This window comes from Panulirus ornatus, chromosome 1 (genome assembly GCF_036320965.1).
Source record: "Panulirus ornatus isolate Po-2019 chromosome 1, ASM3632096v1, whole genome shotgun sequence".
Classification (NCBI taxonomy): Eukaryota; Metazoa; Arthropoda; class Malacostraca; order Decapoda; family Palinuridae; genus Panulirus; species Panulirus ornatus.
In genome coordinates, this window is record NC_092224.1 from 8408220 (window position 1) to 8428583 (window position 20364).

Here is a 20364-nt window from a genome sequence, read left to right on the forward strand (position 1 = left end):
CCCCGCTCCCGTCCCCTTTCGTCGCCTTCTACGACACGTGAGGAATGCGTGGGAAGTATTCTTTCTCCTCTATCCCCAAGGATATATATATATATATATATATATATATATATATATATATATATATATATATATATATATATATATATATATATATTTTTTTTTTTTTTTTTTTTTTTTTTTTTTGCTTTGTCGCTGTCTCCCGCGTTTGCGAGGTAGCGCAAGGAAACAGACGAAGGAAATGGCCCAACCCACCCCCATACACATGTATATACATACGTCCACACACGCAAATATACATACCTACACAGCTTTCCATGGTTTACCCCAGACGCTTCACATGCCTTGATCCAATCCACTGACAGCACGTCAACCCCGGTATACCACATCGCTCCAATTCACTCTATTCCTTGCCCTCCTTTCACCCTCCTGCATGTTCAGGCCCCGATCACACAAAATCTTTTTCACTCCATCTTTCCACCTCCAATTTGGTCTCCCTCTTCTCCTCGTTCCCTCCACCTCCGACACATATATCCTCTTGGTCAATCTTTCCTCACTCATTCTCTCCATGTGACCAAACCATTTCAAAACACCCTCTTCTGCTCTCTCAACCACGCTCTTTTTATTTCCACACATCTCTCTTACCCTTACGTTACTTACTCGATCAAACCACCTCACACCACACATTGTCCTCAAACATCTCATTTCCAGCACATCCATCCTCCTGCGCACAACTTCTATCCATAGTCCACGCCTCGCAACCATACAACATTGTTGGAACCACTATTCCTTCAAACATACCCATTTTTGCTTTCCGAGATAATGTTCTCGGCTTCCACACATTCTTCAAGACTCCCAGAATTTTCGCCCCCTCCCCCACCCTATGATCCACTTCCGCTTCCATGTTTCCATCCGCTGCCAGATCCACTCCCAGATATCTAAAACACTTCACTTCCTCCAGTTTTTCTCCATTCAAACTCACCTCCCAATTGACTTGACCCTCAACCCTACTGTACCTAATAACCTTGCTCTTATTTACATTTACTCTTAACTTTCTTCTTTCACACACTTTACCAAACTCAGTCACCAGCTTCTGCAGTTTCTCACATGAATCAGCCACCAGCGCTGTATCATCAGCGAACAACAACTGACTCACTTCCCAAGCTCTCTCATCCCCAACAGACTTCATCCTTGCCCCTCTTTCCAAAACTCTTGCATTCACCTCCCTAACAACCCCATCCATAAACAAATTAAACAACCATGGAGACATCACACACCCCTGCCGCAAACCTACATTCACTGAGAACCAATCACTTTCCTCTCTTCCTACACGTACACATGCCTTACATCCTCGATAAAAACTTTTCACTGCTTCTAACAACTTGCCTCCCACACCATATATTCTTAATACCTTCCACAGAGCATCTCTATCAACTCTATCATACGCCTTCTCCAGATCCATAAATGCTACATACAAATCCATTTGCTTTTCTAAGTATTTCTCACATACATTCTTCAAAGCAAACACCTGATCCACACATCCTCTACCACTTCTGAAACCACACTGCTCTTCCCCAATCTGATATATATATATATATATATATATATATATATATATATATATATATATATATATATATATATATATATATGTATATACAGGAAATCCACAAGAAAATTAAACACGATGAGTTACCAGGTGCACTTACTTGTGATGATAAAATCATCAGGGGATCATCAGGGGATATACAAGAATGAGATATAGAAGTCACTTTGATATACAAGGGAGACACGTAGGTAGGACGCCATTGGTAAACAAGCATTGCCGGATGGTGGTGTTCGGGTTGGTGCGTTCGAGTCTGGGAACTTGCTTGTCGTAAAATTTTGTTAAGTGAACAAGAAAGGGAACTGCTTACAAATTTCTTCTACAATAAAGCTATTTAATTTTTATAGACCTTCACTAATAGTTAATTTTTTTGTGTGATTTGATGATAGAAGATTCAGTGAGATTTCTCGTGGTAAATTATTTACAGTTAATAACTGAATTGACGTTACTCCAGTCAATTCAATTATCATAATTTTCAACATGGTTAAATATGGCATTTGATTCTTGTCCTGTTCTTATAATCTGTGTTGCTTAAGTCTAACATAAATATCCTTACCAGTTTCCAAATATAAAACATAATTTTCACAGGGCACTATATAAACAGAGCCCGCAGAACTTTTTGGTGAGCTCCTGATTAAGATATTCTTTGTAATTTTGCTATTGTTAAGTAACAATGAAGTTAAGTAAAATTATTACAAAGAGGGAGAACTAAAAGGTTCGTGGTATCAGGGGGAGGTTTGGGTTTAACTCCATAAAATTATTTCTTTGCCAGCTTAAGGGATTTATCAATGAAAGATCTAGGATACTTTAACTTGGATCCAATAAAATATATCTTCTTAAACCTATCATCAACGAATTCCGGCTGCGTATGTGTAATGCTCTAAGGAACATAAATTATAATGATGATTTAACTCTATCACGTCGAGCTGAGAAATAATGGATATATGAACAAACACTGAAAGGTTTTCTGTATATGCTGAACTTGAACATGTTTCTATACCTATGGATCACGTAATCTAAAAATGGTAACATACAATTGATTTCCACTTGTACAGTACAGTTGATAGAAGGTACTAAATTGTTAAGTAAAGGAAGAAATGTTCGTAAATTTTCGTTTATTGGTCGAGCACAAAGAACATCATGTACATACCAAAACCAGTTGCATTTGATGGTAAGATATTTTGTTTCAAAGAATTCCATGTGAAGATTACTTAATACTGGTGAAAGAGGGTAACCCATCCCTATGCAAATTTCTGAGCATAATATTCTCCATTGAATCAAAATGCTGAGTCTTTTATACACAATTTTATTAATTCAATAAACAAAGAATTTGAAACAGGTAAATCAATATCATCTAAGACATCAACCAAATATTCTAAAGTCATCAACTGGAACTTTTGTGAACAAGGATGAAACTTCAAAACTAACCAGTTTGAAATCAAAATCACCATGGATATCATTAAGCTTGTTAACTAAATCTACATTGTTCATGATATTAGAATTTGATATCTTACCCAGTAATGGGATTAGTAAAGAAACTAAGCGTTTCGATGATCTATATGATGAAGCCCACTGACCTCACAATGGGTCTTGCTGGGAAATTGGGCTTATGTGTTTTAAGAAGCCCATACACACATGGCAATGAAGGGGACAATGATGAAAACCTTTTGATGGGAGAATCATTGCCTTTCAACAACTTCAATTCTTTATTAAAGTGAGAATTAACTGCTTCTAGGAGACTCTTAGCGAGTTAAAAGTATGCTATAGCATTACTTAAAAGGTCATTCATTTCTGGTAGATAATTACCTTTGTCCATAATCGCAACTGTGTTAGCCATATATGCTTTAGTGATGTGTATATCATTATCTCTTTTCAAACTGTTAATAGCACTAATACGTTACGTCTAGCCAACCCGAAGCTTCGCCGTTTAAAATTACACGCTGCTTTCTTCTGGAAAGCCAGTTTCTGATCCATGAACAGAGTTCTTCAACGATTCCGTGTGCTTTGAGTCTACGTAAAAGTCTCTTGTGAGTTACTTTATCGAAAGCCTTTTGGAAATCTGAATACACTGAATCAGACAGTATTTTTTCGTCCCAAGTCTGATAACATTAAAAAAAAATTCCTGCAAATTTCCAAGGCAGAATCTTTTATTGTGGAAAACGTGTTGGTTGTCTGATATAATTTCGTGATCTACAAACGTAATATTTTTACCATCATTTTACCTACTGCTAACGTAATGCTAATTGGGCGGTAGTTCAAGGCACTTTTTTGTCTCCCTTTTTATACAGAGGAGTAATATTTGCTAGTTTCCAGTCATGTGGCACCTAGCCATCCGATAGAGATTTGTTGAATATTTTTGCTATGGGGTGTATCACATTTCTCCTAACCTCTCAAAAATCTTGGAGCTAAGTTATCTGGGCCGTTGGATTTGTTACGATTTGATTGGTCCAGGTAATTAGGTACTTCAGAGCTCGTTATTCCTCTAACCTTCAGCTCTTTATCAGAACTCGTAAGTGCTGTACAGGCAAGGTCTGGTATATAATATTTACTATAGTAAACATTAGACATCGAGAGTTTGGGGTTCAGTACTGACCTATATGTAACATATTCAGTGGCTGAAAAATGCTTGTTTCGTATTGAGCTCTTGATTAACTCTAGAAGGTCAGAAGCGATATCAAAATCCATCATCTGGTGTTATGCCTTCTACACAGGTCATATACATATACGAATGGTTCATCCATATGATCGTGTGATCGTAACTTTACTTTCAAAAATAAGGTTCTCCTTTTACACGAAAGGAATTGAACTGGTGGTATTCCAGACTCAACCAAACATAAAGTAGTACAAGTATTTTTCCTTACCCCTAGAAGGCATTTTACTTATTGGTTATAATGACTAATTACTCGCTTAGGACTAGAGGTAAAAAAGGTCTATACAACAATGATGACAACGCTACAGCGTTAAACACTTTTAGTTTGTACACAAATGACGGCGGATGTCATTATTCACGTAACAGAAAAAGGCGACTCTGTTCAGTAAGGCTGGCATTTCTACGTCATGAAGTGAGAGTACCGAGCTTGTTCTCCCGTCATCCGGGAACCATGCACCAAGATATAAGTATTTAGGACAATACTTTATTTCGACAGTGTTGCTGTAAAATGATAACTTATAATTACCACGCCAATTTATAACTAAAACTTTAGATTTCATTGAAAATAATTACACTACAATGCACAAGTAAAATAGCAAGTTTCCTCCTGGTACTTCTTCAAACATGTCTCCTTCCCAAGCTCACTTACTCTCACCACTCTCTTCACCCAAACAGTCTCTCTTCTTTTCTGAAAACTTCTGCAAATCTTCACCTCCTCCACAAGATAATGATCAGACATCCCTCCAGTTGCACCTCTCAGCACATTAACATCCAACAGTCCCTCTCTCACGCGCCTATCATTAACACGTAATCCAATAACGCTCTCTGTATATCTCTCTTTTTAAACCAGGTATTCCCAATCACCAATATTTTTCATCACACAAATCTACAAGCTCTTCACCATTTCCATTTACAACACTAAACACTCCATGTACACCAATTATTCCCTCAACTGCCACATTGCTTACCTTTGCATTCAAATCATCCATCACTATAACCCGGTCTCGTGCATCAGAATTGCTAACACACTCGCTCAGCTGCTCCCAAAACACTTGCCTCTCATGATCTTTCTTCTCATGCCCAGGTGCACAGGCACCAATCTCTCTACATCCACTTTCAGTTTTACCCATATCATTCTAGAATTTACTTTCTTACACTCTATCACATACTCCCACAACTCCTGTTTCAGGAGTAGTGCTACTCCTTCCTTTGGTCTTGTCCTCTTACCAACCCCTGACTTTACTCCCAAAACATTCCCAAACCACTCTTCCCCTTTACCCTTGAGCTTCGTTTCACTCGGAGCCAAGACATCCAGGATTCTTTCCTCAAACATACTACCTATCTCACCCTTTTTCTCATCTTGGTCACATCCACACACATTTAGACATCCAAATCTGAGCCTTCGAGGAGGATGAGCACTCCCCCCGTGACTCCTTCTTCTGTTTCCCCTTTTAGAAAGTTAAAATACAAGGAGGGGAGGGTTTCCAGCCCCCCGCTCCCGTCCCCTTTCGTCGCCTTCTACGACACGTGAGGAATGCGTGGGAAGTATTCTTTCTCCTCTATCCCCAAGGATATATATATATATAATATATATATATATATATTATATATATATATATATTATATATATATATATATATTTATATATATATTTTTTTTTTTTTTTTTTTTTTTTTTTTTGCTTTGTCGCTGTCTCCCGCGTTTGCGAGGTAGCGCAAGGAACAGACGAAGGAAATGGCCCAACCCCCCCCCATACACATGTATATACATACGTCCACACACGCAAATATACATACCTACACAGCTTTCCATGGTTTACCCCAGACGCTTCACATGCCTTGATTCAATCCACTGACAGCACGTCAACCCCGGTATACCACATCGCTCCAATTCACTCTATTCCTTGCCCTCCTTTCACCCTCCTGCATGTTCAGGCCCCGATCACACAAAATCTTTTTCACTCCATCTTTCCACCTCCAATTTGGTCTCCCTCTTCTCCTCGTTCCCTCCACCTCCGACACATATATCCTCTTGGTCAATCTTTCCTCACTCATTCTCTCCATGTGACCAAACCATTTCAAAACACCCTCTTCTGCTCTCTCAACCACGCTCTTTTTATTTCCACACATCTCTCTTACCCTTACGTTACTTACTCGATCAAACCACCTCACACCACACATTGTCCTCAAACATCTCATTTCCAGCACATCCATCCTCCTGCGCACAACTTCTATCCATAGTCCACGCCTCGCAACCATACAACATTGTTGGAACCACTATTCCTTCAAACATACCCATTTTTGCTTTCCGAGATAATGTTCTCGGCTTCCACACATTCTTCAAGACTCCCAGAATTTTCGCCCCCTCCCCACCCTATGATCCACTTCCGCTTCCATGTTTCCATCCGCTGCCAGATCCACTCCCAGATATCTAAAACACTTCACTTCCTCCAGTTTTTCTCCATTCAAACTCACCTCCCAATTGACTTGACCCTCAACCCTACTGTACCTAATAACCTTGCTCTTATTTACATTTACTCTTAACTTTCTTCTTTCACACACTTTACCAAACTCAGTCACCAGCTTCTGCAGTTTCTCACATGAATCAGCCACCAGCGCTGTATCATCAGCGAACAACAACTGACTCACTTCCCAAGCTCTCTCATCCCCAACAGACTTCATCCTTGCCCCTCTTTCCAAAACTCTTGCATTCACCTCCCTAACAACCCCATCCATAAACAAATTAAACAACCATGGAGACATCACACACCCCTGCCGCAAACCTACATTCACTGAGAACCAATCACTTTCCTCTCTTCCTACACGTACACATGCCTTACATCCTCGATAAAAACTTTTCACTGCTTCTAACAACTTGCCTCCCACACCATATATTCTTAATACCTTCCACAGAGCATCTCTATCAACTCTATCATACGCCTTCTCCAGATCCATAAATGCTACATACAAATCCATTTGCTTTTCTAAGTATTTCTCACATACATTCTTCAAAGCAAACACCTGATCCACACATCCTCTACCACTTCTGAAACCACACTGCTCTTCCCCAATCTGATATATATATATATATATATATATATATATATATATATATATATATATATATATATATATATATATATATATACAGGAAATCCACAAGAAAATTAAACACGATGAGTTACCAGGTGCACTTACTTGTGATGATAAAATCATCAGGGGATCATCAGGGGATATACAAGAATGAGATATAGAACAGTCACTTTGATATACAAGGGAGACACGTAGGTAGGACGCCATTGGTAAACAAGCATTGCCGGATGGTGGTGTTCGGGTTGGTGCGTTCGAGTCTGGGAACTTGCTTGTCGTAAAATTTTGTTAAGTGAACAAGAAAGGGAACTGCTTACAAATTTCTTCTACAATAAAGCTATTTAATTTTTATAGACCTTCACTGATAGTTAATTTTTTTGTGTATTTGATGATAAAGATTCAGTGAGATTTCTCGTGGTAAATTATTTACAGTTAATAAGTGAATTGACGTTACTCCAGTCAATTCAATGATCATAATTTTTAACATGGTTAAATATGGCATTTGATTCTTGTCCTGTTCTTATAATCTGTGTTGCTTAAGTCTAACATAAATATCCTTACCAGTCTCCAAATATAAAACATAATTTTCACAGGGCACTATATAAACAGAGTCCGCAGAACTTTCTGGTGAGCTCCTGATTAAGATATTCTTTGTAATTTTGCTATTGTTAAGTAACAATGATGTTAAGTAAAATTATTACAAAGAGGGAGAACTAAAAGGTTCGTGGTATCAGGGGGAGGTTTGGGTTTAACTCCATAAAATGATTTCTTTGCCAGCTTAAGGGATTTATCAATGAAAGATCTAGGATACTTTAACTTGGATCCAATAAAATATATCTTCTTAAACCTATCATCAACGAATTCCGGCTGCGTATGTGTAATGCTCTAAGGAACATAAATTATAATGATGATTTAACTCTATCACGTCGAGCTGAGAAATAATGGATATATGAACAAACACTGAAAGGTTTTCTGTATATGCTGAACTTGAACATGTTTCTATACCTATGGATCACGTAATCTAAAAATGGTAACATACAATTGATTTCCACTTGTACAGTACAGTTGATAGAAGGTACTAAATTGTTAAGTAAAGGAAGAAATGTTCGTAAATTTTCGTTTATTGGTCGAGCACAAAGAACATCATGTACATACCAAAACCAGTTGCATTTGATGGTAAGATATTTTGTTTCAAAGAATTCCATGTGAAGATTACTTAATACTGGTGAAAGAGGGTAACCCATCCCTATGCAAATTTCTGAGCATAATATTCTCCATTGAATCAAAATGCTGAGTCTTTTATACACAATTTTATTAATTCAATAAACAAAGAATTTGAAACAGGTAAATCAATATCATCTAAGACATCAACCAAATATTCTAAAGTCATCAACTGGAACTTTTGTGAACAAGGATGAAACTTCAAAACTAACCAGTTTGAAATCAAAATCACCATGGATATCATTAAGCTTGTTAACTAAATCTACATTGTTCATGATATTAGAATTTGATATCTTACCCAGTAATGGGATTAGTAAAGAAACTAAGCGTTTCGATGATCTATATGATGAAGCCCACTGACCTCACAATGGGTCTTGCTGGGAAATTGGGCTTATGTGTTTTAAGAAGCCCATACACACATGGCAATGAAGGGGACAATGATGAAAACCTTTTGATGGGAGAATCATTGCCTTTCAACAACTTCAATTCTTTATTAAAGTGAGAATTAACTGCTTCTAGGAGACTCTTAGCGAGTTAAAAGTATGCTATAGCATTACTTAAAAGGTCATTCATTTCTGGTAGATAATTACCTTTGTCCATAATCGCAACTGTGTTAGCCATATATGCTTTAGTGATGTGTATATCATTATCTCTTTTCAAACTGTTAATAGCACTAATACGTTACGTCTAGCCAACCCGAAGCTTCGCCGTTTAAAATTACACGCTGCTTTCTTCTGGAAAGCCAGTTTCTGATCCATGAACAGAGTTCTTCAACGATTCCGTGTGCTTTGAGTCTACGTAAAAGTCTCTTGTGAGTTACTTTATCGAAAGCCTTTTGGAAATCTGAATACACTGAATCAGACAGTATTTTTTCGTCCCAAGTCTGATAACATTAAAAAAAAATTCCTGCAAATTTCCAAGGCAGAATCTTTTATTGTGGAAAACGTGTTGGTTGTCTGATATAATTTCGTGATCTACAAACGTAATATTTTTACCATCATTTTACCTACTGCTAACGTAATGCTAATTGGGCGGTAGTTCAAGGCACTTTTTTGTCTCCCTTTTTATACAGAGGAGTAATATTTGCTAGTTTCCAGTCATGTGGCACCTAGCCATCCGATAGAGATTTGTTGAATATTTTTGCTATGGGGTATATCACATTTCTCCTAACCTCTCAAAAATCTTGGAGCTAAGTTATCTGGGCCGTTGGATTTGTTACGATTTGATTGGTCCAGGTAATTAGGTACTTCAGAGCTCGTTATTCCTCTAACCTTCAGCTCTTTATCAGAACTCGTAAGTGCTGTACAGGCAAGGTCTGGTATATAATATTTACTATAGTAAACATTAGACATCGAGAGTTTGGGGTTCAGTACTGACCTATATGTAACATATTCAGTGGCTGAAAAATGCTTGTTTCGTATTGAGCTCTTGATTAACTCTAGAAGGTCAGAAGCGATATCAAAATCCATCATCTGGTGTTATGCCTTCTACACAGGTCATATACATATACGAATGGTTCATCCATATGATCGTGTGATCGTAACTTTACTTTCAAAAATAAGGTTCTCCTTTTACACGAAAGGAATTGAACTGGTGGTATTCCAGACTCAACCAAACATAAAGTAGTACAAGTATTTTTCCTTACCCCTAGAAGGCATTTTACTTATTGGTTATAATGACTAATTACTCGCTTAGGACTAGAGGTAAAAAAGGTCTATACAACAATGATGACAACGCTGCAGCGTTAAACACCTTTAGTTTGTACACAAATGACGGCGGATGTCATTATTCACGTAACAGAAAAAGGCGACTCTGTTAAGTAAGGCTGGCATTTCTACGTCATGAAGTGAGAGTACCGAGCTTGTTCTCCCGTCATCCGGGAACCATGCACCAAGATATAAGTATTTAGGACAATACTTTATTTCGACAGTGTTGCTGTAAAATGATAACTTATAATTACCACGCCAATTTATAACTAAAACTTTAGATTTCATTGAAAATAATTACACTACAATGCACAAGTAAAATAGCAAGTTTCCTCCTGGTACTTCTTCAAACATGTCTCCTTCCCAAGCTCACTTACTCTCACCACTCTCTTCACCCAAACAGTCTCTCTTCTTTTCTGAAAACTTCTGCAAATCTTCACCTCCTCCACAAGATAATGATCAGACATCCCTCCAGTTGCACCTCTCAGCACATTAACATCCAACAGTCCCTCTCTCACGCGCCTATCATTAACACGTAATCCAATAACGCTCTCTGTATATCTCTCTTTTTAAACCAGGTATTCCCAATCACCAATATTTTTCATCACACAAATCTACAAGCTCTTCACCATTTCCATTTACAACACTAAACACTCCATGTACACCAATTATTCCCTCAACTGCCACATTGCTTACCTTTGCATTCAAATCATCCATCACTATAGCCCGGTCTCGTGCATCAGAATTGCTAACACACTCGCTCAGCTGCTCCCAAAACACTTGCCTCTCATGATCTTTCTTCTCATGCCCAGGTGCACAGGCACCAATCTCTCTACATCCACTTTCAGTTTTACCCATATCATTCTAGAATTTACTTTCTTACACTCTATCACATACTCCCACAACTCCTGTTTCAGGAGTAGTGCTACTCCTTCCTTTGGTCTTGTCCTCTTACCAACCCCTGACTTTACTCCCAAAACATTCCCAAACCACTCTTCCCCTTTACCCTTGAGCTTCGTTTCACTCGGAGCCAAGACATCCAGGATTCTTTCCTCAAACATACTACCTATCTCACCCTTTTTCTCATCTTGGTCACATCCACACACATTTAGACATCCAAATCTGAGCCTTCGAGGAGGATGAGCACTCCCCCCGTGACTCCTTCTGTTTCTCGTTTTAGATAGAAGGGGAGGGTTTCTAGCCTCCTGCTCCCGTCCCTTTTAGTCGCCTTCTACGACCCGCGGGGGATTTGTGGGAAGTATTCTTTCTCCAAAATCCCCTATATATATATATATATATATATATATATATATATATATATATATATATATATATATATATATATATATATATAATTTTTTTTATTTTATTCATACTATTCGCCATTTACCACGCATTCCTCACATGTCGTACAAGGCGACTAAAGGGGACGGGAGCGGGGGGCTAAAAACCCTCCCCTCCATGTATTCTAACTTTCTAAAAGGGGAAACAGAAGAAGGAGTCACGCGGGGAGTGCTCATCCTCCTCGAAGGCTCACATTGGGGTGTCTAAATGTGTGTGGATGTAACCAAAACAAGAAAAAAGGAGAGATAGGTAGTATGTTTGAGGAAAGGAACCTTGATGTTTTGGCTCCGAGTGAAACGAAGCTCAAGGGTAAAGGGAAAGAGTGGTTTGGGAATGTCTTGGGAGTAAAGTCAGGGGCTAATGAGAGGACAAGAGCAAGGGAAGGAGTAGCATTACTCCTGAAACAGGAGTGGTGGAAGTATGTGATAGAGTGTAAGAAAACTCTAGATTGATATGGGTAAAACTGAAAGTTGATGGAGAGAGATGGGTGATTATTGGTGCATATGCACCTGGCCATGAGAAGGAAGATCATGAGAGGCAAGTGTTTTGGGAGCAGCTGAATGAGTGTGTTGGTGGTTTTGCTGCACGAGACCGGGTTATAGTGATGGGTGATTTGAATGCAAAGGTGAGTAATGTGGCAGTTGAGGGAATAATTGGTATACATGGGGTGTTCAGTGTTGTAAATGGAAATGGTGAAGAGCTTGTAGATTTATATGCTGAAAAAGGACTGATGATTAGGAATACCTGGTTTAAAAAGAGAGATATACATAAGTATACGTATGTAAGTAGGAGAGATGGCCAGAGAGCGTTATTGGATTACGTGTTAATTGATAGGCGCGCGAAAGAGAGACCTTTGGATGTCAATGTGCTGAGAGGTGCAACTGGAGTGATGTCTGATCATTATCTTGTGGAGGCGAAGGAGAAGATTTGTAGAGGTTTTCAGAAAAGAAGAGAGAATGTTGGGGTGAAGAGAGTGGTGAAAGTAAGTGAGCTTGGGAAGGAGAATTGTGTGAGGAAGTACCAGGAGAGACTGAATACAGACTGGAAAAAGGTGAGAGCAAAGGACGTAAGGGGAGTGGGGGAGCAGTAATGGCTTGAGGAAAAGATGCTTGTGGCATGAGAAGCGTGGGAGGTGGGTTGATTAGAAAGGGTAGTGAGTGGTGGGATGACGAAGTAAGATTATTAGTAGAAGAGAAGAGAGAGGCATTTGGACGATTGTTGCAGGGAAATAATGCAAATGAGTGGGAGATGTATAAAAGAAAGAGGCAGGAGGTCAAGAGAAAGGTGCAAGAGGTGAAAAAGAGGGCAAATGAGAGTTGGGGTGAGAAAGTATCATTAAATTTTAGGGAGAAAAAATAGATGTTTTGGAAGGAGGTAAATAAAGTGCCTAAGACAAGGGAGCAAATGGGAACTTCAGTAAAGGGGGCTAATGGGGAGGTGATAACAAGTAGTGGTGATGCGAGAAGGAGATGGAGTATTTCGAAGGTTTGTTGAATGTGTTTGATGACAGAGTGGCAGATATAGGGTGTTTTGGTCGAGGTGGTGTGCAAAGTGAGAGGGTTAGGGAAAATGATCTGGTAAACAGAGAAGAGGTAGTAAAAGCTTTGCGGAAGATGAAAGCCGGCAAGGCAGCACGTTTGGATGGTATTGCAGTGGAATCTATTAAAAAAGGGGGTGACTGTATTGTTGACTGGTTGGTAAGGTTATTTAATGTATGTATGACTCATGGTGAGGTGCCTGAAGATTGGCGGAATGCGTGCATAGTGCCATTGTACAAAGGCAAAGAGTGAGTGCTCACATTACAGAGGTAGAGGTTTGTTGAGTATTCCTGGTAAATTGTATGGGAGGGTATTGATTGAGAGGGTGAAGGCTTGTACATAGCATCAGATTGGGGAAGAGCAGTGTGGTTTCAGAAGTGGTAGAGGATGTGTGGATCAGGTGTTTGCTTTGAAGAATGTATGTGAGAAATACTTAGAAAAGCAAATGGATTTGTATGCAGCATTTATGGATCTGGAGAAGTCATATGATAGAGTTGATAGAGATGCTCTGTGGAAGGTATTAAGAATATATGGTGTGGGAGGCAAGTTGTTAGAAGCAGTGAAAAGTTTTTATCGAGGATGTAAGGCATGTGTACGTGTAGGAAGAGAGGAAAGTGGTTGGTTCTCAGTGAATGTAGGTTTGCGGCAGGGGTGTGTGATGGTTGTTTAATTTGTTTATGGATGGGATTGTTAGGGAGGTGAATGGAAGAGTTTTGGAAAGAGGGGCAAGTATGCAGTCTGTTGGGGATGAGAGAGCTTGGGAAGTGAGTCAGTTGTTGTTCGCTGATGATACAACACTGGCGGCTGAGAAACTGTAGAAAGGGTAGTGAGTGGTGGGATGAAGAAGTAAGATTATTAGTGAAAGAGAAGAGAGAGGCATTTGGACGATTTTTGCAGGGAAAAAATGCAATTGAGTGGGAGATGTATAAAAGAAAGAGACAGGAGGTCAAGAGAAAGGTGCAAGAGGTGAAAAAGAGGGCAAATGAGAGTTGGGGTGAGAGAGTATCATTAAATTTTAGGGAGAATAAAAAGATGTTCTGGAAGGAGGTAAATAAAGTGCGTAAGACAAGGGAGCATATGGGAACTTCAGTGAAGGGCGCATATATATATATATATATATATATATATATTGATGGCTGTTTCCCGCGTCAGCGAAGTAGCGCTATGAAACCGACGAAGAAAGACCTATCAACTCGTGCACACACATACATACATACAGGTCTATACATTTACATATACATACATACATATATCAACATATACACATATACATACATATATCAACATATATACATATACATGCACAAACATATACATGTATACAAACGTATATATTCATACTTACTCATCTTCATCCATTCCTAGCGCCATCCCGCCCACAGGAAACAGCATCGACACCCCTGCTTCAGCAAGACTGTGCCAGGAAACAGACGAAAAATGGTCACATCAGCTCGCACTCAGTCTCTGGCTGTTATGTGTAATGCATCGAAACCACAGCTTCCTATCCACATCCAGGCCCCAAAGACCTTTACATGGTTTACCCCAGACGTTTCACATGCTCTGGTTCAGTCTACTTACAGCACGTCGACCCTAGTATAGCAAATCGTTCCAATTCACTCTACTACGTGCACGCCTTTCACTCTCCTGCATGTTCAAGCCCTCAATCAAAATATTTTTCACTCCATCCTTCCACCTCCTCCTTGTTCCCTCCACCTCTGACACATATATCCTCTTTGTCAACCTTTTCTCAGTCATACGTTCCATATGTCCAAAGCATTTCAACAAACCCTCTTCTACTCTCTCAACCTCTCTCCTTTTATTACAACACATCTCATTTACCTTTACATTATTTACTAGAACAAACCACCTCACATCACATGCTGTCCTCAAACACTTCATTTCCAACACATTCACCCTCCTCCGTACGACCCTATCTATAGCCCATGCCTCGCAACCATATAATATTATTGGAAAAACTATTCCTTCAAACATACCCATTTTTGCTCTCCGAAATAACGTTCTCTCCTTCCACACATTCTTCATCGTTCCCAAAACCTTCGCCCCCGCCCCAACCCTAAGGCCCACTTCCGCTTCCATGGTTCCATTCCCTGCCAAGTCCACTCCCAGATATCTAAAACACTTCACTTCGTCCAATTTTTCTCCATTCAAACTTACATCCCAATTAACTTGTCCCTTAACTCTGCTGAACCTAGTAACCTTGCTCTTATTCATATTTACTTTCAACTTTCTCCTTTCACACACTTTTCCAAACTTTCACCAACTTCTACAGTTTCCCACCCACCAGCGTTGTATCATCAGCCAACAACAATTGACTCATTTCCCAAACCCTCTTTTGCCCAGCAAACTTCATACTAGCCCCTCTCTCCAAAACTGTTGCATTTACCTCCCTAACCAACCCATCAAAAAACAAATTTAACAACCACAGGGACATCATGCATTCCTGCCGCAGACAGACCTTCACTGGGAACCAGTCACTCTCCTCTTTTCCTACTCGCACACATGCCTTATACCTTTGGTAAGAACTTGTAACTACCTCTATCAGCTTATCTCCTTAACTATATATTCTTAAAACTCTCCACAGAGCATCTCTATCAACCCTATTACATGCCTTTTCCAGATCTGTAAATGCTATATACAGATCCATCAATTTTTCTAAGTATTTCTCACACACATTCTTTCAAGAAAACACCTGATCCACACATCCTCTACCACTTCCAAAACCACAATGCTCCCACCCAAAGTGATGTTCTATACATACCTTCATCCTCTCAATCAATACCCTCCTGCAAAATTTTCCAGAAATACTCAACAAACTTAAGCCTCTGTAGTTTGAACACTCTCCTTTATCTCCTTTGCATTTGTGCAATCACAGTATACTTGCATTCCGCCAATCCTCAGGCACGTCACCATGATGCATACATACAATGAATATCCTTACCAACCAGTCAACAACATAGTCATCCCATTTCTAAATAAATTCAACTGCAAGGCTTTCACCACCTCTTCTCTCTCCACCAAACCATTCTCCCTGACTCTCCTACATTGCACACCACCCCGACCAAAACACCCTAAATCTGCCTCTCTATAATCGAACACTTTCAACTTTCCCTCCTAATTCTCACTCCATCTCCTCCTCACTCCATCACTACCTGTTATCATTTCCCCTCTTGTCCCCTTCACCAATGTTCCCATTTGTTTTCTTGTCTTACGCACGGTCCTATGCGCGTTATCTACCTTCTTCTAAAACATCTTTTTATTCTCCCTAAAGTTTAACAATACTCTCTCACCCCAACTCTCATTTGCTCTCTTTATCAATCTTTTCACCTTCCTCTTAACCTGCCGCCTTCTCTTATAGATCTCCTAGTCATTAGGTGTGGGAGGTTAGCTGCTAGAAGCAGAGAAGTTTTTATCAAGGGTGTAAGGTATGTGTGCGAGTAGGAAGAGGAGAGTGATTGGTTCCCAATGAAGGTCGGTCTGCGGTAGGGGTGTGTTATGTCTCCATGGTTGCTAAATTTGTTTATGGATGGGGTGGTTAGGGAGGTAAATGCAAGAATTTTGGAGAATGGGGCGAGTATGAAGTCTGTAATATGTATGCACACACACACACACACACACACACACACACACACACTAGCCTAAGCCAGATGTGTGTGTGTGTGTGTGTGTGTGTTAGTGTGGGTTAGATTAGGTTTGGATGTAATTGCAGTTGAACTTCTTAAGAAAGGGATGACTGTGTTGCTGATTCGTTTGTCAAGATTTTCATTGTATGTATGTATTATGACAAAGTGCCTGAGGATTAGCGAAATGCTTGTATAGCGAGTTATAGATGATGATGCGTGGAGAAGGGTGGATGTGTTGGAAATGAAATGTTTGAGGATAATATGTGGTGTGAGGTGGTTAGATAAGTAATAAAAGACTAGAGGGAGGTATCTAACAAAAGTGTGTTTAAGAGAGCTGAATAGTGTGTGCTGAAATGTTTTGGACATATGGAGAGAAAAAGTGAGTGTCGACAAAGAGGATATATGTGTCAGAAGTGGAGGGAACAAGAAGGGGGGAGAACAAATTGTAGATGGAAGGATAAAGCGAAAAAGATTTTGAACGATCGGGGTACGTGCACGGGATACAATACATTAGAACGATATGGTATACAGGGGTCGACGTGGTGACTGAAATGAACCAGGGCATGTGAAGTGGCCGGAGTAAACAACCATGGAAAGGTCTGTGGGGCGTGGTTGTAGATCGAGAGCTGTTGTTTCGACGTACTTCGCATGACAGCTGGAGAATGGATGTGAACCATTTCCATTACAGCACATAGAAGACGACATCAACATACATTAGTAGGATTAAAGTGGAATCTTCTAAAGCCATAATCCTCCCACATTGGCTTAGTGCCATTATTTTCTTTCATGGCTCTCTCAAGGTGAAAGTAGATGTCCCGAAGTTCCAAATGAGAGAACCGCTTCAAGACGGAACACAGGCTCCTGACGAAACATGTACCAGAGTCTAGAGAGCGTATGGCCTTGATGCCCTCTGTGGCAGCGTGGATTGTGACAATGTCATTTGGAGGTTCGATAGCGTCAACGGCTTTCTTTTCCATCTTATCTCCTCTGCAGTAGTTAGTGAAGAAGATTTTCGGTTTACCTTTCATAAACACGCACTTGCTATCTATGAAACTGTGTCGAATGTTGAAGAGGTTCAATTCCTGTCTATCGTTGGCATAAAAAGTGTATGGATCCTTTCCATGACTGAGAAAGAACATTATCAACGAATCGACATTCATAAGTCTGTGATCCCTTACAATCTGTTTAAATATTTCATAAGTTTCACTTCCAGTCAGGTCTTTGACGATGAATACTTCGTAGTTCATCTGAGTGAAAGTTGATCTGAGGTTTTCAGAGTCAAATTCTGCTCCAGATCGCTGCCAGTGGTTTTGCCCGGAGAACGTGTAGTTGAAGACGTAGACGTGGCCTCTAGGAATAGACATGACGGAGTACAAGTAGGTCTTCTGTTCACCATAAGTCTGCCGACATATGTTAGATTTGGTGGTATATTAGTTAATTGGCTGCTACAGTAATGATTAGCAATAATACATTCCTAATATGTTTAGGTTTAATTAAATGTTACTAAGCAATATATCTTATTTTTCTTTGATCAATGTTCGTGTCAACAAAATATAATCCATGTACAGTGGTACAAGTATGGGTTAGGACGAAGTATATCCATCGTCTGGCCAATAGAATACCATCCTCATCCCTGAAAAACACGGCCGTTCAAAGCATACTAATTAGACCCACGCCTCTCACCACAGCCGCCGTTGCTTGCTTTATTGCCTACACATTATACACTGTCATTCTTACCCCCTACCCCCAACCCACCTTATATTATGCTTCTCGCCCTTAATGTGTCACAAGAAGGTAATTGTTCTGCTTGTGAGACTGTGACAAAACATGTAACCAATACTCTCAGCCTTACTTCTGAAACACCACAGTATGTACAAAAATACAAGGCAAGTTACCCAGTCTGGAGAAGGCAGACCCACTTGACTGGTCGGAGGTAACACTTCAGCCTGACCGGAATATATCGACTGGTTCCGTCTGTCAAGTTCCTGGAAAGAGGCAACTTTACCAGGAGTCTGCCGATATATGTTACATTTGTTGGTATACGTGTTAATCTACTACTCTAGTAATGATTAGCAATATACATTCCTAATATGTTTAAGTTTACATTGAAATGTAAGTATAAGCAAAATATCTTTTATTGTTTTTCTTTCATAGAACAATGTTTGTGTCAACAAATATAATCTATATACCTACTCTACGTGTCGCATCTGTAGAGATTCGGCTTCTGACACCCTACCTCCAGACAAATCCATATTTTCACCTAAATATGGAAAAAAAAAAAAAATACTTTCGTCCTGTTAGTTGAGTGCGCGAATTGTGTACAAATATATATATATATATATATATATATATATATATATATATATATATATATATATATATATATATATATATATATATTGCTTTGTCGCTGTCTCCCGCGTTAGCGAGGTAGCGCAAGGAAACAGACGAAAGAATGGCCCAACTCACCCACATACACAAGTATATAAATACACATCTACACACGCAAATATACATACCAACACATCTCAACGTATACATATATATACACACACAGACATATACATATATACACATGCACATGATTCATCTTGCCTGCCTTTATTCATTCCCATTGCCACCCCGCCACGCATGAGAATAACCACCTCCTCCCCCCAAATGTGCGTGAGGTAGCGCTACGAAAAGACAACAAAGGCCACATTCGTTCACACTCAGTCTCTAGCTGTCATGTAATAATGCACCGAAACCACAGCTCCCTTTCCACATCCAGGCCCCACACAACTTTCCATGGTTTACCCCAGACGCTTAACATGCCCTGGTTCAATCCATTGACAGCACGTCGACCACGGTATACCACATCGTTCCAATTCACTCTATTAGTTGCATGCCTTTCACTCTCCTGCATGTTCAGGTCCCGATCACTAAAAATCTTTTTCACTCAATTTTTCCACCTCCAATTTGGTCTCCCACTTCTCGTTCCCTCCACCTCTCACATATATATCCTCTTGGTCAATCTTTCCTCACTCATTCTCTCCATGTGACCAAACCATTTCAACACACCCTCTTCTGCTCTCTCAACCACACTCTTTTTATTACCACACATCTCTCTTACCCTAATTTTACTTACTCGATTAAACCACCTCCCACCACATATTGTACTCACACATCTCATTTCCAGCACATCCACCTTCCTCCGCACAACTCTATCCATAGCCCACTCCTCGCAACCATATAACATTGTTGGAACCACTATTCCTTCAAACATACCCATTTTTGCTTTCCGAGATAATGTTCTCGACTTCCACACATTCTTCAACGCTCCCAGAACTTTCGCCCCCTCCCCCACCCTATGATTCACTTCCGCTTCCATAGTTCCATCCGTTGCCAAATCCACTCCCAGATATCTAAAACACTTCACTTTCTCCAGTTTTTCTCCATTCAAACTTACCTCCCAGTTGGCTTGTCCCTCAACCCTAGTGTACCTAATAACCTTGCTCTTATTCACATTTACTCTCAGCTTTCTTCTTTCACACATTTTACCAAACTCAGTCACCAGCTTCTGCAGTTTC

At 39.7% G+C, this 20364-nt stretch overlaps 1 protein-coding gene across 6 annotated transcripts in view; it reads right to left on the bottom strand.

The window, feature by feature from the left end:
- Positions 1 to 8450: 8450 nt before the first annotated feature.
- Positions 8451 to 20364, bottom strand: part of LOC139754989 (caspase-8-like) — a 63685-nt gene continuing 51771 nt past the window's right edge. For all 6 annotated transcript variants that reach the window (XM_071673345.1, XM_071672998.1, XM_071673095.1 and 3 more), the window contains exons 5-6: positions 18691 to 18780; positions 8451 to 18195 (exon numbers count right to left, since the gene is read on the bottom strand). In XM_071673345.1, the coding sequence (XP_071529446.1) occupies positions 17500 to 18195; positions 18691 to 18780 (786 nt within the window). In that variant the 3' untranslated portion in view covers positions 8451 to 17499. The remainder of the gene's footprint in view (positions 18196 to 18690; positions 18781 to 20364) is intronic.